The sequence below is a fragment of the Pygocentrus nattereri genome, chromosome 6, assembly GCF_015220715.1.
Source record: "Pygocentrus nattereri isolate fPygNat1 chromosome 6, fPygNat1.pri, whole genome shotgun sequence".
Lineage (NCBI taxonomy): Eukaryota > Metazoa > Chordata > Actinopteri > Characiformes > Serrasalmidae > Pygocentrus > Pygocentrus nattereri.
This window is the reverse complement of record NC_051216.1, coordinates 39,056,380-39,078,741: the sequence shown is the minus strand read 5'-3', so window position 1 is coordinate 39,078,741 and position 22,362 is coordinate 39,056,380. Positions and strand designations below refer to the sequence as shown.

General features: G+C 38.9%; 1 protein-coding gene across 1 annotated transcript in view; it reads left to right on the top strand.

Moving 5' to 3' along the window:
* LOC108425965 (aryl hydrocarbon receptor-like) overlaps nucleotides 1-22,362 on the top strand; it is a 55,357-nt gene that overhangs the window by 3,905 nt on the left and 29,090 nt on the right. Inside the window, exon 2 of the mRNA XM_017695072.2 lies at nucleotides 2,611-2,798. Within this exon, the coding sequence (XP_017550561.1) occupies nucleotides 2,611-2,798 (188 nt within the window). The remainder of the gene's footprint in view (nucleotides 1-2,610; nucleotides 2,799-22,362) is intronic.

The window sequence follows — 22,362 nt, the reverse complement described above, 5'->3', positions numbered from 1 at the left end:
AATGTAATGAGGCAAAAACAGAAAACTGGTCTGTGGTCAGATGAATGAAAATTTTAAATTCTTTTAGGAAACTACAGATGCAATGTCCTGCAAACTCAAGAGGAGAGGGACCATCCAGCTTATTATCAGCACACAGTTCAAAAGCCTGCATCCCCAAAATATGGATCTATGAGATTTGCAAATCATTGCTTTCTGTTTTTATTTACATGTATTTACATTTTACACAGAATCCCTTTTTTGTAATTGGGGTTGTACTTAACATGAGGGTTTTTGCACTTCAAGATCAATATCAATATATTTGTATATCAATATATCGGTAGCATCTATGTAAATTACCAGCCTTTGAAAATACTCAGCCTTCCAATTCTGGAAACAATCCATTTTGTAAAGTGAACTTATAGATAACATGTTGTCAGAGCTAGTGTATCTGTGTTTGTGCGCTTTACTACCTATGTCTTAGTACTACGTATGTTTTTGAATTGTATTTATTATTTATCAAACTCACACTTCATGCAGCCCTTTCAGAATGTAGGTCTAGATCCATTATTCTTTCTAGCATTCATACTCCATAGGATGACCCAGGGTCAGGGATGTGGTCCTGTCTCTGGGGGAGGTGCTCAGAAAGACTTGGACGGAAGTTTGTGGAACTATCTTGGGACACAGGATATCACATGCACCAGTACATTGAAGCAGAAGACAACCTTGGGAGATAAGAAGAGTTTCTTGCTATTGGAGATAGAAAGCTCCCAGCTTGGCATTTGTATTTGAAACAGCAAGCCTGTATGTAGCAATCTTCTTTGATGAGCTTTGTTCCATGATCTCTCTGAGTTTGTCACAATACAAACCTTTTAAATATGCAAAATCACACCCTCAATCCTATTAAACTCAGAGTTTTAGATCTAATGTGAAGCCATGCCTGAATGATCTAGCAATTCCTTCTTGGTAGCTCTTACTTGTAAATGTATCCAATAAAACAGGTTTAAAATTTTGGTGAGTGTGCACTGCTGCAAGTTGCTCCCTGAAATTTAAAAAGTAAATTCAGAAAAAGTCAGAGGCATAAGATCAGGAGTTTTTCAGACCATGTCGTACGTCTTTATGTATCAGCGTTACATGCAAAGCCTCAAAACAGAATATCTGGCTCAAAGTTTAGGTCTCAAATCATTTTAAAATCAACATTACACTGATGAAGATGTGATGACAATGGTAGATAATTCACTCACATCCTTGAAAGACACGTCTCTCTATATGTTTTGATCAAGTTCTCATTGAATTCTCAATGATCAGATTCATCTGCTTGGGGAAGGGGACTGCATACAGTTACGCTTTTCACCAGAGAGGTCTCCAAATCCCCAAATCTTACACAGTGCAGGTGTAATTACATATGTACAACAATGACATTTACCATAAACAATGGTTTATGCTAGGTATGCATGCATCATCTGTAAAAACATTTTTTGTAGTGCATTTGGCAATAATTGTTTTTTTGAACCAATCAGGTCAAATATTTACTGTGAGAAAGGCCATGGATGGGAAATGTTTTTTTCCAACGTATTTGCACCTTCTAGAATATACAGCGACTCATCACTTTGTCTTTCTTTAGATTCCACGACTTATGTGTCTCTTTCCTTCATTCTCCTGCATTCTTAGATACGGAAGCAGCCAATTAGGCTTGTCGCAGTTATTACATTATGGCCCAATCTCAATTATTTTAGTGGATCACAATTAGTTAAGCTAAATGCAGTCATTTCACAATCATATTATGTTGCAACAAGCAAGATGTAAAATATGCATGTAATTGTAAATATAAGAAAACAGTAAATGCATTACTTGAGAAATATCATGGGGCTCTTGAAAACAGTACACAGTTTTATTTTATAACTTGCTATAACCCATTTAGAAGGCAACACAAATAATGTGTGTTTATCTGTAGTTAAATCTCACATTTTCAGCATTTATGCTCAAGAAAAATTGTAGCATTGCATGCCTTTACTCCTGATTCTGCGTAACTACGCATTTATAGTGAACTATATTATTTATCAATTTGGCTAATCAGCTTGTTTGGCCACTTTAGGCTTGTACTTTATTAGTTGCATACAACGAACAAAAAATAAGTTTTGATTGCCAACTAAAATTTCATAATTCAGGGGTGCTTTTGGGCGCCAGGTGGTCCTGGGCCCTAAGGGTCTAGTAACAAACAGCATCCGAAAACTCAAAACCTCTGTTTTTAAGGAAGCTTCCAAAACCTTACACAACAGTCTCCAAAACAATCAACTTTCAGTACTGCCATTCAACATCTTTCCATTACTGCAAAAACTCAAATGAAGCTCAAATTAGCTTCTTAGGCTATTTAAAAAAAATTATATCCCACCTTAAATTGTCCTACAGTTGCATTCTCCCACTGAGTAACAAACCTTGTTTGAAAATGCAGCGTGCAGTGCAGATTCTTTTTAATGCAGTGAGCAAAAGTAAAAAGTACCAAGTTACAGAAATACAGTCAATTATTTTAAATATTTAAATTAAGTACAGTAAGAAAGTACTCAGGGATGGAGCAAGGCTCTTTCTAGTCCATTTGAGGTGAATGAAACAACTTCCTAATGCTACTTTTGACAGGGTGAAGCAGCCTCCACCTGAAGGGGCCAAATCCAACCCTTCCAAGCGTCACAGGGATCGGCTCAACTCGGAGCTGGAGCGGCTGGCTAGTCTGTTGCCCTTCCCCGAAGAGGTCACTTCCAGCCTAGACAAGCTTTCCATCCTCCGCCTGAGTGTCAGCTACCTGCGTGCCAAGAACTTCTTCTCCGGTAAGACTTGCTATTGGTCTGCCAGGTGGGTGTGTTATCCAAGAACTGTTTTCAGAGAGCTACACCGCAAGCCATGATCTGTCAGGACTTTGCACTGGAGCTTTGAGGCTAATGTAGCTAACAATTAACCACCTTTTTCATTTATTTAATTTCTAGTCAAAATGGCCAAGTTATTCACCAAAACTGGGCATCTGAGATGTAAAGGAAGGTTTTTTAGATTAAATTTGTAATTGGAATTATTTAGATGGTGAGAAGCTAATGCTAAACCAACTTCTAAGACTGAGCTTTGGAGGTGTGGCTGCAGATCTCTTTAAGAAACTGAAAGTGAGTCTCCTGAAAAGAAAGGAAGCTGTAATAAAGGTAAAGAGAGGACACTACTGAAAAAAGATATTATACTCAGTTGTTGAGGCGTTTGTACAGTTGTTTGTTACATTTTCAGCTTTTTTAAATCTTAATTTTGACCAGAAATGAAATAAACGAGAGGACTTTGCATTGTATTATATGTACTGTTCTAATTAGTTATGAAAACTACTAATTAAAACGTGCACATTTGCAAAATTAGAGGCATGTTGTATGATGACAGTATTAATGGTGAAATATGAATGCAGCTTGACACTGAGTGAACACAAATCCTTCAGACCAAACTATGCTCTCCCCCTGGTTAAGTTTGGGTAAATGAGGCTTGTAAAAACGTTCCCTCTTGTTCTGTCCCTCCAACAACTCGATTCACGTCAAAACAAAAGAACTCCCGGGCCACACATTGGGCCTGCGATGTGGAGATACTTCCACCAAAAGTGACAGCCTTGCTCACTACGACTCCGCTCTTTGTGAAAAGGCGTGAATATTTCAAGACCCTCAACGTCACCTCTGATTTTCACTCAGCTGGAGAAGACGAAGCCCCCTTATCGGGTATTGAGTCGGCGGCTGAAGAGGGAAAGGGCTTGTAAACGTTGCGGACATTGGGTGGCGGGATGTGGTCGATATTTTCACTGGCCATTTGAAGGAGAGTGCTGCAATGCGGGTTGAGGATGCTCTCAAAGCATGAATAATTGAGAGAAACCCAAGAGCTTGAAGAATTCATGAAACGGAGGGTGGGCAGTGTTTGTTTAAGACTGGAAGGATTCAGAACGTCTGTTGCAGGGGCTCGGAAGGCTCGGAGGGCTAGGATAGCCGTAGATGGGTCCTTTTCTGAGTGTTTAAAGGAATTCTTAAGTGCACATGCTTTGTGGTAATGGTGAATGTTGCCAAACAATGTCTGTACACTTAAAAAGATGGTACTTTAAGGGTTCTTTAGTAAAGGAAATGGAATCCAAATAGTTATATAGCATGGGTAAATGGTTCTTTAGACTGATGGAGAATATTGTTATATACAAAACCTTTTTGAGAATGGTTCTATACAATACCAATAAGGGTTCTGCTGTTGTTACAAGCTTGACATAACAACCATTTTTGGTGCTACATAGAACCGTTTTGCAAAAAGATTCTACACAGAACCATATACAACACTTTTTTTCATCTGAAAAACCATTTCACCATGCAAAGAACCTTGAGCTTGTGGTTCTATAGAGAACCATTGCCTTTACTAACTATCTTTTTAAAGTGTTTCAGTGCATTTAGTTTTTATAATGCTGTTGTCTAGTATACGTATCCCCCGCCCCCTTATATTTCAACGTAAAGTCTGACATATGGTCATCTTATTTTATATAAACTACATTTACATTTATGGCATTTGGCTGACGCTCTTATCCAGAGCAACTTACAGTTTGATCATTTTACACAGGTAGGGGAAGGTGGTGTTAGGAGTCTTGCCCAAGGACTCTTATTGGTGTAGTGTAGGGTGTTTACCCAGATGGGGATTGAACCCCAGTCTACAGCATAGAAGGCAGAGGTGTTAACCACTACACTAACCAACCACACCAAACTATGATGCGTTTATTAAAATGCTCTATTTACCTGATTCAAATTCATTTCAGGTAAATAAATATAGTGGTGTAGTGTGACTATTAGAGCTTGCTCATTATTTTGAGCTATAAATGTCAAAACATGAGGAAAAAACCCACCTCAAAGATAATACTAACTACTATAGTATCCTAGTAGTTTGATAGTGCTGAGCTAACAGTGATTCACATGAACATTTTTGACAGTTCTAGATTAAACACACACATTTGAAGCTTCTAAAAGTCATCCCATGTTTTACTTGAAGCCTGTGATCGACATATTAGCATGTAATTCACCTTGTAGTAGTTTCACAGTGAAACTGGATGCCCAAGGGCTGGGTAATACGACATGAATTATCATTATCATGTCACAGTATGTCACAATATAAATAGTCTCTTTGAGTATGTCATGGATACCATTGGTACTTCATGTTTGATTGTTTTACTGGATTTAGTGCAGCTCAAAGTGTGACATTTTTTAATACAATCGTTGTATTCGTAGTTTCTGATAGTGATTTTTCAAAATGTGGAACTACTTTGACTCTTCCAACTTACTAGATGTCAGAAAAATTAAATATTGTGACTCATCATGTATCATGACAACTTGAAATATCACAATATTTTTGCCATATTGCTCAACTCTGGTCCCATCTGTTGTAAATCAAAATGTGATAGGTTGGATCCACTGTAAGTCATTATACATTAGTAGTTAAGTCCAGCATCTGAGGTGCTAACCAATGGGACAGCTTTCTTAGCTGTATACAGTATATCCAGATAAAGCAATCTGGATTCCATAATTTTCCATACAGTGGACATAAAGATACTACTAAATAAACATGAGCTATAAAAAAAATGAAATGAATATCTGTATATTTTAATTCACAATTAGTGTTTATTTGGAAAAATACACATAGGAAAAAAAAAACCATAAAACGAGGCCTGTTTTTATTTTTTGCCATATGTTAAACTCAAATAAATAGAAACTGTGCATTAAAATATGCAGACAATTGCCATATTTTACGTTAACTTATTTCCACAAATCAGCAAAACATGTCATTTGACCTGGGGCATTTAAACTGTTGCATACAACTGCATGTTTAGGTTTAAACAGGCATGAGATTAATATCATAATACAGCAAAATATCTGGCATCCACAAACACTTTTACGATACATTTACTGCCCTTTGTGGAACTGAAATTATACATATGTATAATTTGGCCTTTTGCTTAAAAGGTCTTAAGTGAACTTTAATTTGTTGTTTGTAAACAATACATACTCACTCCCACAGCCCTGGATTACATCACCAGGGGATTGTGGGGTATGGGGGTTATGAAAACAGAGATTTAGCAGCTCAGTGCTGTGGATCAACTACTTAACCATGCTGCATATTTAGCACTGCGCATGTGGTTTCTTTGAGATTAGTTTGTTGTCCTATCATATGTACGTCAGATTGTCGGATAAAGTCATGCATCGTGGCAGTTTCGTGTCTATTTTCCTTTAGGTTTAGATTTTTGATTCTGCATCTATGAAATGTTCAAATTCTGCATGCAGGAAGGTGTATAGTGATATTTGACACAGTGTCCTACTGTGTTGTTGTGCTTTGCAGTCTCTCTTTAAGTGGAGTGGAATGGGCATGCAATCAAATGACTTGTACAACTTGAACAAAGCCTTTCAGAGCCTGTTTAATCTTTTGCTCAGCATTATCCTGCCCAGCTGCTGCCTCTTCAGGCTGACATCCGTCCTTCTGTTCCTGCAGTGGACAAACGGCATGCCAGGCAACATTTGGACAACCTTTCAGTTAAACCCCTTAAACTTATTCTGTTACTAATCTACAAGTTATTATTCAGTAACCACTATATATTAATAGGTACACGCTTACGAAGATGGTTCTTCAAGGGTTCTTTAGTATAGGCAGTGGTTCTTTTTAGAACCATGAGTTCTATATAGAACCGTTTTGTGCTTAAATGGTTCTTTGCATGTTGAACTGGTTCTTCAGACTGATGGAGAATGTATTGTGTATGGTTCTATATAGCACCAAAAAGGATTCTGCTCTAGCTACATATCTACTATTGTTACAAGGTTCTATATACACCACATTCTCCATCAATCTTAAGAACAATTTCACCATGCAAAGAACCATTTTAGCATGAAATAGAACTATAGAAATCATGCTTCTAAATAGAAAGTGTATAGCTGCTATGTAATTAATAGATAAATAATGTAGATGTGTCATTGAATGATGGGCTAATATGGTCTCGTGGTTTAACCCTTTAAGATCAATGTCAAAAAGCAATGCTGTTGTAGCATTTATTTTTTTCGATGTAAATAATAACACGATCTATCAGAGCCATAAAACACAACTTTTAATTTGTGACACAAAAGAAAGAAAATACATGAATTGGAATTTACTTTACACTTTATTCACTTTTTTGTTTTTCTGATTAAACAAATCAATTTTACTCACCTACAACTTAGAATTACATTTTGAAAGCATTTCTAAAATATCTCAGTGCATCCAACAATAAAGGCAGCATGGAGCTTCTTTTATGCAGTGATAGGAACCGTGGTAGCTCCCATTCCACAAGTCCAGGCTGGCTATGATTCAGCAGAGTTAACAGGACATTATCAACATCTCTGAATGTATTGCTAGTGAGATGTTAGATTTGATAAGATTAAGGGGCTAAAAAGCCAAAGAATCACTAAACATCCAAGAATTTCCATGAAGGCAGGGTGATATAACAATATATCCCGTTCTCATGATAAATTATGTTATAATACAGTACAATATGCTTTTCTCTAGAACACTCAGCAGCTGCATGTTTCATTATAAAGAGAACAAAATTAGTCTCGTTTCACTGGATTTGGTGCAAAATGCCAAATACTGTATAAATATTGCCATTATGCCAAATATTGGATAAAAACCATAATCATTGGGTTTGCAGTTTTTGATAGTATTTTTAAAATTATAGTTTCTTTTCAGTTCCAACTGATCAGATGTCAGAAAAAAATATTGCGTCATATGTATCATGTTGTGTATCGTGATAATTTCTTGAAGTATCACAATATAAGATTTTTGCCATATCACCACCTCTAATAGTGTGAGGATTATCAATATTTGCTGAATGCAATACAGTTGCATACAGCTATATGCAAAATTTTTAATATGTCTGGTCATATTACATGTTTTGTTGATTTTGTCATCATTAATTTTTGTTTTATTGTGACTGTTATTACTATTATTATTGTTTATTTGCTGAATTTAAAACATTGGGAAGAAATACATATAATGTGATTTGTGCAAAAGTCATAGCACATTTAATATTTTAATGCTTTCTTTTCAATATTAAACTCAGCAAACTAATAGAAATTGTGGACTAACAATTACAGGAAAATGCCATAGTTAAGTCTGTTCTCTGTAAAAGGTGTGTTAACTTGTTTTTAGTCCAACAAATCAGCAAAACATGTTACTTGGTGCCAAATGTTTGAATATGACTGTATCTCATTGATGCTTAAAGAATGTCAGAGATAGAAGACTCAATACAGAATCTCAAAACTGTTATTGTTAGACTCCTCATCTCAACAATAAAAACAAGGACATCTGTCAAATTCTGTTGAATAAAAGCACAAAGATCCATTCTGGGCTGGTCCTCTTAATGCGTCTTTCTGAACACTGATGGATTCAGCTCCAGGGCATAGTTCACATGTCCTGCCAAATATACTTCAAGCATTCAATCGTTCTTGATCCATCTGTCCTCACGTCTTGATTCCAGTCATGAGAACATCAAGGTGGTTAAGTGGGAGGCCTTCAAAGAAAAGCCCTTACCTTAAACCATGAACCAGGGATAGGGGTCAATTTTTGTCATTAAGCTATCAAAGAGGATTAGGGAACACCTCCTGAGCAAAGGATGACCCATTTCAGAGGGTGCAAAGGGATAAGAGGAGACAGCGTTTAAGGTGAAAGGATCCCTATAGCCTCACCTCTGCCCTGTGTGGCCAAAGCAGGTGGAAATAGTTGGGTCAGGTCTTTGCATAGCTAAAGTAGCTAAGCCTATTAGCACAGTTCTGAGATTCCAGGAAAAATGGTACATGCCTGGAATCATGTGAATCATCCTCCTCCTGGTTCTTCTGTGCAAATGCTTCCTTGAGTGTCTCTGCAGGCAAAGTTTGGCACTGTAACTTGTCAATACTTTTGACTTCAGCACTGATCCAAGGTTGATGTTTCGACCAATGATGCATCCATTCACATGGACGTAAGTTGATTTGCCCAATGAGATTTTGTCACAGTGGCCTTGATCCCTGGCTTAGGGTCAAGTGTCGCAGTGTACTGTAATATATAATGTTGTTCGGGCAAGGCATGGAGAGAAGTAAAGCAAACTTTACATGACGTTCCTTATGGTCTCTTTAGGAATTCTTATAGAGCGCCATTTGAAATTCAGACATTTGTTGATCTTTAGTACACTCAAAAAGCAGAGTTGTTGGACTTACAAAATGAAAATATGTCAGCATTAATTTGTGTTATCCTTAAGTACATTTTTATGCAAAATGGAGAAAAATTAATGAAAGCATTTCAGTGATTGAAAAATGTTTATGTTAAGCGAAAAAGAATGCCATTCCAATGAAACTGAAATAAATTGCACTGAAGTTTTTCATGTTGATGTTATAAAGTGTTTGTATACTGACTCTACTCTATTTGATTGAATAGAAATGTGTGGCATAATTGAATTAAGTAAATACAACAAATTATTTTCTGAGTGTATTTGTAGTTTCCCATCTCTGGGTATGTCTTGAGGACCAAATCTTCTTTGCCTTGCCATTATTTTGAGGTTGCTTTCTGTTTGGTTCTTATAAGTGGCTCTAAGGCGAGCTTCTCTTCTTCAGCACAGAAATATTTATACATCAGTTTCAAATTAGCATGACTAAATGCTTCAACAGATGGCTCGTCAACTTAATAAAGCTTCCCCCACTCACACATTCACATTCACAAAGTGGTGTATCACGGTCATCTGCAAATTACACAAAGGGGCATGCATGAAAAATCTACATAGAGGAAAGTTATGTTTTGAGTGCATTGTGCGTAATTAACGCTGCTTTTAGCCTTGCTATAGCTGCTTACACTAGATGAACCCAGTCACCTTTCAAGTAGCGATCAGCTTTTGACCGACCACGCATTTCAGAAATGATTCCAATCTAAATGACCTCTTTGCTTCTTTGAAGGGGGTTATGGTAATTGCATCCAGTTGGATGTAGAAAGTAGGGATGCAGTGCAATTTCAGCCACTGAAAAGTAAATTATTTTGGTTAAAATAAACTGTAGTAGTCTTTAAGCATAGCATATTGATTCATTACTGCATTTTTAATATACTACATAGCGTGACACCCAGAGCACATAGCACTATCGTCACAGTTCACAATTGTGTTCGAATGATGCCATGCACTCGCATTGCCACCATTTTTGATAGGCAACTTCAAGTTAAGTTGGCAGCACAGTGGCATATCTTATGAGATAACAAAGCCATAACTAATCCAGCAAATACTCACTTTAAAGCTCAATTTTGAAAACATATTAACCAATATATTTGAGTCAATTATATTGACTTGTATGTATTTGTTTTGTTGCTGCAGTGAAAGCTTGTTGAGATTTGCTACTGTGTTTAGTGCCACTAAATACCATGCAGTACCAACAGAAGTGCACTTATTAGTGTAGTAGGTGAAGTATAGAAGTGTGTGGCTTGGGAGACAGCATTAGATTTCACAGTTCAGCAGCTCCTGTGGCTGATTATAGCACTGCTGAGCTGCTCAATAGCTGCTCATCCAATATTTCCCAATGAATCTTTAAGGTGTTTCCTGATTAAGAATGCCTTTATTAATGTAAACTGGATCTACAGACTTTTCTGTGACATGATGTCCACTCGTTATTCACCAGCTTGTGTTTCCGTTTTTGTTCTATGCATGAGATGTTTGAATGTAACTGCTGAACCATTTATGGTGGAATGAAACAACCATAAATCAAATCCAATTTGGTATCCATATTTTAGTTTTTGTAAAATCTCATGCTTGTAATGTTCTAAATGAGAGATCCACCAATCTAGCTAATCTCCTCATATCATTTTCTGGAGTCTGCATGCGAAGCGTCGGCATGATTTTCTTATCTTTTTCATGGTCATTCTGGTCTGTTTTGCTTGCTCTTCATCAGCCTGCAGGATTGAAGCTGCAGCAGACCACAATCAGAGTTACAACTAACCTACCAAATTAGCCACAAGGCATTCTTAAGGACATAATTGAAGAATTTTGCTCATGCAGTTTGTCCTGGGTTCTCTGTCCACCATCTCACACTCCCGGCTCTCTCAGATGGTCAGCCCCACGTGACAAAGCACATTATCAGCGTTAGCTGCTCTCCACTGCCCCTTCCCCCTCCCTTTTCCCTCTCCCTGTGTGGAATTGGGGCAACCCCCTGTTTTTCCAGCCCAGCATGAAGAGCAGTCATCCCTTCCACTCCCACAAGCACTGTCCATAAGCAAGCCATGGTGAAGTCATCTAAAGAAATGGCTACAATGCTTCATTGATATTTGCCAACATTGCTGGCTGTTTGTGTGTGTGAATGTTTGCGCACGCATAGGAAGAAGCCATCTGTGTACAGTGTGTGGCGTGAGTGTTGCATGTTCATTCACTGTGGTCGGTGGAGGCCCAGGGAATAGAGCAGAGCTATATTTAAGCCTCGTCAGTCAGAGAAAGCGTTCTCCATTCACTCTCTGCTGGCATAATTAACATACATGCACATATGCACAGAAATGTGCATGCACGCAAGAAACGTGCTGGGCTACACGCAATGCTCATGTTTAGGAGCAGAAAGCAAGGGAAAACTCAAAGTGACTCATAGATAGAAAATTCTTTCATTTTTTTCTCTTTTTTTCCGAAGTCTTTCTGCACAAATGGCTTATGTGACATACAAAATGTGGCTTAATTAAATTCTGCATTGTATGATAAACATCCAAGTCTTATAATGCTGCTGTGATGTGGTCTCCTAAACTTAAAATACATGTTTGGTATCTGAAGTTTGCTTCTTGGGTTTGTATTGGGGCTACAATGCTAATGTGACTAACCAGGGCCCAGTTTCCCAAAAGAATCATCTTAAAGCTGGAGTACATGATTTATTATAAAAATAAATTAAATGCTTTGACAGTATAAAGAAAAATAAATATTATCTACGGAGACCACAGGACTGTAAAACTGACCCTGTCCAATCATTTTATTCAGACCGACTGAAATGACTTGATGGCCTACCTGCTTGTCTACAGACCTACCTCACAAACTGCCCCTGTTAGTGAGGTAGGTTCACATGAATGGAAATGAAAGTTACACCGGTACCAACGACAAAAGAAAAGAAAGAAAGAAAAGAAAAGACAGAAGTCAAAAAGGCTTTGAACAGAAAGATTTTGGTTAAAATAAGAGGTCAACTAGAGTGAACATCAGTGTGAGTTTCCAATGGTGTGGAAACCTGTGGGAGCTGAAAGGCCTGGAAAGCGACGCCAAGGTTGCTATTTTTCTGTTGGACAGGTAATTGTTTGGTTTGTTTTGTTTATGGGGAAATTTGTAATTTTCCTGAATTATGTAGCCAACGTAGCTAACTACTTATGTAAGTTATTCATTTATATATTAATCCAGTGCTAATATTAGCTAAGCTGTAGATGTAAGCCTGCTAGCTATGTTATCTTATCTGTATGTATCTTGTCCATAGTCTTCACTGTGATGGTCTCTCTACCATTTAAAAAACCTCTGTGTGCTATGGTATTTTTGGGAAACCCAGCTCTGATTATTTAGTCATGCAGTTTGCACAGTGCTAATTAGTGTGGTTGGAAGCCTTCATCCCTCATTTAGCCTCAAAGCTCCAGTGCAAAAGAAAAGAAGCAATTGAAATTTAAAGAGGTTTTACTACACTCTGGATCTTTCATCATCAAATAATTCCTAATAACAATTCTTGAACTGTTTAACCAGACCTGACAAGTACATTAAGCCCCGTTGAGCTAATTAAGTTCTGGAACTTCACAACTTAAAGGTACAGTGACGAAAATAAGTATTTGAACACCCTGCGACTTTGCAAGTTCTCCCACTTAGAAATCATGGAGGGGCCTGAAATTTTCATCTTAGGTGCATGTCCACTGTGAGAGACATAATCTAAAAAAAAATCCGGAAATCACAATGTATGATTTTTGATGTGTTACTGCTGCAAAATAAGTATTTGAACACCTGTGAAAATCAATGTTAATATTTGGTATAGTAGCCTTTGTTTGCAATTTCAGAGGTCAAACTTTTCCTGCAGTTTTTCACCAGGTTTGCACACACTGCAGCAGGGATTTTGGCCCAATCCTCCACACAAATCTTCTCCAGATCAGCCAGGTTTCTGGGCTGTATTACGCACAGTAACCTAGGAAACAGTGGTGCCAGCTCTCTTCAGGTCATTGACCAACTGCTCCCGTGTAGTTCTGGACTGATTCCTCACCTTTCTTATGATCATTGATACGCCACGAGGTGAGATCTTACATGGAGCCCCAGTCCGAGGGAGATTGACAGTCATGTTTAGCTTCTTCCATTTTCTAATAATTGCTCCAACAGTTGATCTTTTTTCACCAAGCTGCTTGGCAATTGCCCCGTAGCCCTTTCCAGCCTTGTGGAGGTCTACAATTTTGTCTCTGGTGTCTGTGGACAGCTCTTTGGTCTTAGCCATATTAGTAGTTGGAGTCTTACTGATGGTGTGGGGTGGACAGGTGTCTTTATGCAGCTAACGACCTCAAACAGGTGCTTCTAATTTAGAATAATAAGTGGAGTGGAGGTGGACTTTTTAGAGGCGGACTAACAAGTCTTTGAGGGCCAGAATTTTTGCTGATTGACAGGTGTTCAAATACTTATTTGCAGCAGTAACACACAAATAAATTATTTAAAAAATCATACATTGTGATTTCTGGAGTTTTTTTTTTTTTTAGATTATGTCTCTCACAGTGGACATGCACCTAAGATGAAAATTTCAGACCCCTCCATGATTTCTAAGTGGGAGAACTTGCAAAGTCGCAGGGTGTTCAAATACTTATTTTCCTCACTGTATCAAAGCCGTTACTACTTCATCTGCTTTTTTAAGTTCAATTCAAACAAAGTAAGTATGCATTAACTAATATAGATATAAATATCTTTATTATCCTTACGTTTTCAGCTTATTAACTTTTTTTTACTTTCTTAAGTTTACTTTATTTCGCTTCAAAAATCAACAAAATATTTGGCCAGGGGTACCCAAATTTTTGCACGTGACTGTATAAAAGTAATCGCTCCAACAAGCAGTGTAATGAGGGGGCAGTCATGGGCTGGAAGTTCGGGAACCGGCCTCGTGACCGGAAGGTTGCTGGTTCAATCCCCAGAGCCGACAGCACATAACTGAGGTGTCCTTGAGCAAGACACCTAACCCCCGACTGCTCCCCGGGCGCTGCAGATTGGGCTACCGCTCCGGGCAAGCGTGCTCACTGGCCCCTAGTGTGTATGTGATGTTTCACTTCACAGATGGGATAAATGCAGAGGTGAAATTTCCCTGTTGTGGGACTAATAAGGGTCTCTTAATCCATTAACAGTAGGCTATAGTTGGCAAATAATCATATTTATTCAGAATTCAACTGTGCAGTTGTATATGTGCATATCAATTATTTTACAACATGAGTTCAAATGTAGCTCAGCCAATCACATTTTAGAGCAAGACCCATAATAACCGTCTCTTCTATACATTCTTTAGTCCATGGGAAAGACTCCACCTCCACCCTATCCTAATCTCTGCTGTGAGCAGAATGGGCAGAGGCATAGCAAATGTTTAAACCGCTTATAATGCTTGTTGGTCAATATCAATCTACCAGATTCAAATGCAATGGGATAAATTCCAGGGATGCGTGTAGGATTACCAGACTTTGAAGAACCACTGCACAGCTGCTTAATCTAGTTTTAAAAAGCAGGATGTCCCATAAATGATGGTTTACAGTATTATCTCACTTCTCAACTTAAGAGTAGGAAGAAGTCTGGGTTGGAGCTAACCATGACATTGTAAAATATCTGGAGAGTGCATTACCTTAATTGTCAACAGCCTCTGGAGTTACAGAACACACACTTAGCATTCACAAGCTCAGTGTTGCTTTTGATAGTTAGATGTTGATCAGCTCCCATCATGGAGAACCAATTCATTTTCTTTAAATACTTTACCAAATAGCTTAGTGTTTGAAATGAATGCATTTAAAATGCATTTTTAACTGGCCAGCAAAAACACAACATTTCAGGCTATACTGTTGTGGTACCGTGATGTTAGAATATTACAAGGTTCAACATGAGCTCTTTCCCCAACTTGCCCGATCAGCAAAGCAAAGGCATGGGCCGTGAGGCTCTTCATCCCACTTTTTTTAATGAATGAATGAATGAGTAAATGAATGTTTATTGATTTTTGACATCCACAAAGTCACATTGAGAATTTCTGAAATACATGGAAACACAAACGTAACACAAAACGTAACACAAACACCAACAGTAACCCTCTACTGCACATGTTACAAGAGCAATTAAAAAAATATTCGATTCACTTTTCTTCCATGAAATGGACCTGATTATTAAACATCATTTTTTAAAAATAAGTATGCAGGGGTCATTTTTGGGTATGCTGCCTTGACAAATTGTGCGACAATGAGAAGAAGCGATATAGAGCCGTGTCCGCTGAAGTGGTGAGATCTGGCTTGTGATAGCTAAAGCCATTCCATAATTTTGCTTCTAGGCAACAAACATATTTTTGCAAATTCTCATAACAACAAAAAAAAAAGGCTGAATGTTGAAAAAGAGGTTTAAAAGTACCCACTAAGAGATAGTATGACCAGGAATTTGCTTTTTGTTAAATTACTTAAACTGTTCCCTTTGTTGTTAACCCTATCATTGTCTTTAAATATGGATGTTATTGTAAAGTGAGGAAAATGGGCAACATGAGGCAACATGGTGCAATAGAGGGTTACGGTAGTGTCCACATCATTCTTACATCCAGGAAGATACAGCAGAAATGAAATTTGATATGAAAGAGATATTTTAAAAAAGCCTTAATATTGAGGACGTCCGGTGTGACACAGCATGGTGTAGACGTGTTTTTGGAGCTCTCTGCGGAGCGGAGATGTTTTGAGGCTCATTTGCACTTCTTGGTTGGTTTGTCATGGTACTTAATTTCTTTGTGAACTTTGCGGACTTGTTTGGTGGTGGTCATTATGCCTCCAAAAGCCGCTAAAGCTACCAAAGATCCCGGTCCCTCTCAGCTGCTTATACGGCCAGCTCTCCAACACACAGCCTCGCCGTCGAGAGCCGTTACTCACCCTGTGGCTGAGTACCTCACTCCGGTTGAGACGCTGGACACCTCCACGCTGAAATCCGAGATCGCGCAGGCTGTGGCCGAAGAGCTGAGGGCAGTGATAAAGTCCGAGCTACACGACATGAAGGTTGAAATTATACGCAATTTCACTGCTCTGAAAACTGAGGTCTCGACTCTGAAATCCAGTGTCAGATATGGAGCACTGGTTGACCATGGGATGTGTTAGCACTGCAGGCTAAAGTGGAGCTTTTAATGAAAGAAGTGAGTGCCCTGGATGCTAAATGTGATGACCTGGTGTCCAGGTCTCGCCTCCAGAACATCAGGATCGTCAGAGTCCCAGAGGGGGAGATGTTCTTGCTCACCAACTCTGCAGTGTCAGAGTTGCTGCGACAGGCCTTTGACTTGGACAAAGCTCCTGAAGTTGACCGCGCTCATCGCTCTCTAGCTCCAAAAAGAGGCGACATCCCGCGTCCCATCGTGGCCAGGCTGCACTATTACTCTGACTGTGCTGAGATTTTAAAGAGAGCCAGGCAACGGCAGTGGATTACTATATCCGGCATGAGGTTTGCGGTTTTCCCTGATTATACACACCTTAAAACCAACAAAATATCAACATCTAACGATGTTAGGATATTACGTCAATCTGACGTTAAGTTTATGACGTAAATAGACGTTGGGTTTTGGTCATCATACCTCAAAATTGTATGCCATTATTCTACGTCAATCTGACGTTTGCATTTGACGTTTGGCAGACGTTGGATTTTGGTTATGTTACATCACAACTTAAAACCAACAAAATATCAACGTCAGCTAACGTCATTATTCTACATCAGTCTGACGTTGGAATTAGATGTTGTCTATATGTTGGATTTTGGTCATCCGACATCATGACCAACATTCAACTAGATATCAACGTCTTTTGACGTTGATGGCCAGCTGGGTATATCCTGGTAATGGTGGTTCACATTTGTTAGGTATCCTATGACCTTTGTTATTTTTATTATAGTCAAAGGTATGTTTTAAGTTCACCCTTTATTCTAAGGTATTTCCTTTACATTGTTTGACTTTATATGTATTTCTCCATACAGTAGCATATGTGGGGGCACATTTACACGTATTGGTGTGCAGAGGCACAATCATCTGGAGGTGGAAGTGGTTTCACATGCACTTTTATAGTCGCTGTTACAGTTCATCTGCTCTGCAGGGGCTCTTTCTGGCTCTCATGCTGTGCTATCAGGGGTACGGCCTGTTCATAATCAGCTCAGACTTGAGCTACTACACTAGCCCTTACGTTGGGTTTAGAGGGCAGTGTTGGGGTTATAGTCGGGCGGGTTTAAGTTTGGGTAGGTTTCCTATTTTATTTATTTTTTTTTTTTTTCCCTTTCCCCTCCCCCTTTCCCTTCAGTCATCTGGTACATCTCTTTACTTTCACATTACAACTTTACTCTGTAAATAAGCACTATGTCTAACTCTAATCAAGATAGGACTAGTATGAGATTTCTGAGCTGGAATGTGAAGGGGTTAAACAATCCGGTCAAACGGTCTAGGGTACTAACCCACTTAAAACGTTTAAATTCAGATGTAATTTTCTTTCAAGAAACACATCTCAGAAACAGTGGCCATGCTAAGCTAAAATGCCACTGGGTCACAGATGTTTTTCATTCAACATTCAACTCCAAGACTAGAGGTGTAGCAGTGTTGATTAGGAGAGGGATCCAATTTATCCCGGATAAAACGATTACAGATGGGAACGGCAGATGCCTGATTGTTCGCGGCACCTTATGTAATACCCCTGTTTTGTTGGTAAACATTTATGCTCCTAACTTTGATGATCCAAATTTTATGCAAAAGTTATTTAGCTCTATTAATTCTTTAAACACTCATCTTTTAATTATGGGCGGAGACCTCAACTGCACAACTGACCCACTCTTAGACAGATCAGGCACTCGCACTTTGTCACGTTCTTTGACTTCTCAAGCAGTATTAGATTTCATGTCCAATAATGGGTTGGTTGACCCTTGGAGATTTTATAACCTGGCTAATTTTTTTTTTTGTATTTATTTATTTATGTATTTTTATTTAGATTTTTTATCCTCTTTATCCCAATTCTCTAATCATATATTCTTATATTCATTTATTGGGTTAATTGGGCTGTTTGTTTAGTAATGTAAAATTTACTTTGGGGATTTGGGTTATTAGGTGGGTGCCACTAGGGGTAAGGGTAAGGTGAAAGGGAAAACCTAATGGAGGGAGGGTAGAGAGGGAGTGGAAGGGTGTGTGGGAGGGGGGAAGAGAAAAAGGGAAAAGAAGGGGAAGAGTTAGGAAAAATGATAACATTATAATCCAAATTGGTCCTTTAATTCATTCATTTGTTTGTGTTTTTATATCTGTGACCAAATACCAGATACTGTTCAGGCCTTTTCTTTTCCTTCATTGGATTTGTCCTGTTTCTTTGTTTTCCTGATGTCTTGACTTATTCCCTCAAAAAAAAAGCCTTAATATCTCTTTCAATGATATAATTAAAGTCTTAACAAAAACAAGAGCATTTTGCCCTTTCTGAATTCTTGCAACCTTCACTATATTAAATCTGGCTGTGGCCCACTCCAAAATGAGAATATCTGAAAAAATAGCAACGCCAAAATAAAGATTACTGAATATCTGGCACAAAAGAAACTTTCAAAATAGACTTTTTGGAAGCTGTTAAAGCTACAATTAGAACCCTTCTTTTGCTGTGATTTAAGATGTTATGTTAGAATCATCTCCTGCTAAAAACCTGGACATGAAGTCACACAGTTTTTGTACTACCTGGTTCCAAAAAGACAGTATGTGGCCATTGCCAGAACATGAATATAATCCCCAACAGAGCCTGGATTACATCTATTACAGTTTTGTTTGTTGGACAGTGTCATCAAATAGGCACGGCATGGTGTTATTTCACCAGCCTTTTGAAACATGCTCCATACATTTAGCAGCAAAATAGATTCCGCTCAACGGACAACTGGATTAGACCATTTGTCCTGTGATGAGAGTGTTTGCGTATGAATGCGAATGAAGGTAACATCAAGTACGTCATTCTCCAAATCAGTTGTCAGAATGTCACAATGTCAGCTGATTGGGCAAGTTATTTCCAACGTCCTGAATTAGTGTTTTACTTGTATTTGGCAATCAGTAGTGTTAAACTCTGTTTTGGTTTATGCTAGTGCAGGGGTGTCCAGTCTTATCCTCAGAGGGCTAGTGTGGATGTAGGTTTTCACTCCGAATGAGCTGAAGCACTCCTGACTTGTAAGCAAAGTTTATTTGTTCAGCATCTTTTACAACAGGTGTTGTCACAAAGCAGCTATACAGGACAATCAGTATTACAGAAAGAAAAAGAATAGAGAAAATCTGGGTCCAAGCCCCCATCAGCAAGCCAGAGGTGACAGTGCCAAGGAAAAACTCCCTAAGGGCAAGAGGAAGAAACCTTGACAGGAACCAAGACTCAGAAGGGGAACCCATCCTCCTCGGATCGACACTGGATAGCAAACATTGTTAGTATAAAGTATTATAGTATTATAGCACAAAGCAGGAAAAACAGATGGAGCAGTAGTTAATTTGATTAGTCTATGAATATGCAGTGGCAGCAGTAGCATCTGAGGGTGAGGATTGCCCAGCATTGTACAGCAAGAAGCTCAATGGTGGGTTTAATTGTTGTTTACTAAGCTGGTCTTAGTCTTCATACATTTCATCTGGTGGCTTCCTGCTTTTTTGGAGAGAAAACCTGCAGGCACACCAGCCCTCTGTGGATAAGAATGGACACCCTTGTGCTAGTGTTGCCATAATACTCTTTGCTACTATGTGGAGTAACCAGAATGCAGGACAAAAAATGAATAGGCCCCAATGTGAAAATTATTTTCATTGAATTGAATTAACAAAATGACAACATAATCATTGTTTTCTCCCTGTTTCTATGTCTCAGATGTGTTATTGGTTTCAGGGCATGCCACTCCACCGCTGACATACATAGATTGCGGTCACAGAGATTCTCCAGAACCCATGGGTCATTCTACAGAAACGTCCACTTTTGTATCTATCCATAGGAGTCAGTGATGCTATCAGTCCTCTTTGGTGTTACACATAAGAGACCGTAACACCAGTGACATTTTTCATGAAAAATGCATTGTACAAAATGGCTGCAACAGAGCATCAGACCACATACGGTCAGTCATGGAACATCCACTAAAATATGTAATTTAATCCATTTGTTTTCATTTTTTTTCACAATTACCTCAGAATAAATAGGTCATACGAGTGACTTCACCTAAAAGCTTCATATGAAATCATGAGCTAAATGAGAAAATGTCTGATAAATAAAAAGACACAGTGGATTTGCCATCTGCGTTTCTTCATAGATCTTCAGAAAATAGAAAAAAGGAAGTCAAGTGATGTCATCAGTTTATTTTTGTTTTAATTTAGAGATTTTTGGTTACACAGTAAAAGCAGATACGTGATTCCTGGGGACAATATTTTATAGTATTTACTTGCCATTTGTTTTAATATAATTAATGTTTATGTTTTAATATAATTCATATATTTCATTGTCATATATAGATTATTGCAGTTAAAATTGCAGAAAAACCTGTTTTTTTTACCTGAAAATATACCGTTTATACATGACTGTGAGGAAGAGCACTTCTGTGGTACTTGGAATTCTGCGTGATTTATTTAAAAAAACAATATTGCTAAACTGACAGCTCCAGAAGGTGTAATTGTTAAAATAACTTAGTTTTTTATTTTAAAATACAAATAAGTTGTTACCCTAACATGTTTTTCAAGTGTAATACACGCTACATTGCCAAAAGTATTCGCTCGTCTGCCTTCACACACATATGAACTTGAGTGACATCCCATTCTTAATCCATAGGGTTCAATATGATGCCCACCCTTTGCAGCTTCAACTCTTCTGGGAAGGCTTTTCACAAGGATTAGGGGTGTGCTTATGGGAAGGCCTGGCTCGCAGTCTCCACTCTAATTCATCCCAAAGGTGTTCTATCAGGTGGAGGTCAAGTTCCTTCACACCAAACTCGCTTATCCATGTCTTTATGGACCTTGCTTTGTGCACTGGTGCGTGGTCAAGTTGGAACAGGAAGGGGCCATCCCCAAACTGTTCCCACAAAGTTGAGAGCGTGAAATTGTCCAAAATCTCTTGGTCTGCTGAAGCGTTAAGAGCTCCTTTTACTGGAACTAAGGGGCTGAGCCCAACTCCTCAAAAACAACCCCACACCATAATGCCCCCTCCACCAAACCATGTCCATGTCAGACAAGCACCGTTCTCCTGGCAACTGCCAAACCCAGACTCATCCATCGGATTGCCAGATGGAGAAGCGCAACTTGTCACTCCAAAGAACACGTCTCCACTGCTCTAGAACCCAGTGGCGGCGCTTTAAAACACTGCGTTCCATGCTTTGCATTGCATTTGGTTATGTAAGGCTTGGAGCAGCTGCTCGGCCATGGAAACCCATTCCATGAAGCTCTCTATGCTGTTCTTGAGCTAATCTGCAGGCCACATGAAGTTTGGAGGTCTGTAGTGATTGACTCTGCAGAAAGTTGGCGTCCTCTGTGCACTGTGCTCCTCAGCATCCGCTGACCCCACTCTGTCATTTTATGTGGCCTATCACTTCGTGGCTGAGTTGCTGTCATTCCCAATTGCTTCCACTTTGTTATAATACCACTGACAGTTGACTGTGGAATATTTAGTAGTGAGGAAATTTCACGACTGGACTTGCTGGGGCAAAAGTGTGACGATTTAGGTGGGCAGTTAGCACAATGCTAATAAGTAACCTTCCATTCCAAGACATCAAACAGGTCTTGGCTGATCAACTACATTCAGGGTAAATTAAAAGTGATTTTTGGGTAAACTGTAACTTTGAGGAACAAAGTCATTCTTTTAAGTGAATGCCTTGTGCATGCTGGAGGCACCTATTGGAGAAGAGCCTAGAGGCTCATAATGAACGGTCCAGTGTGGCGTCACTCGCCCAGCAGGGTGACCTTTGTTGTTGGCAGCTACTGTGTTCCAGGTGCCTCAGTTTAGGATCACAAGCCCAGCTGCCCCACTCCTATATGACACCCCGCATCCAGAGAACTGACAACCCCTCTCGGAGGCTGCTCCATTCTCACGGTCAGTGAATTTTGTCGGATTCACTTGATCAGATTCTGAGTCTGAAGAGAGGAGAGAAAGATTCTGCCTCTCATCTTCAGCCATGGCGAAACAATTTCTTAAAATTGCTGC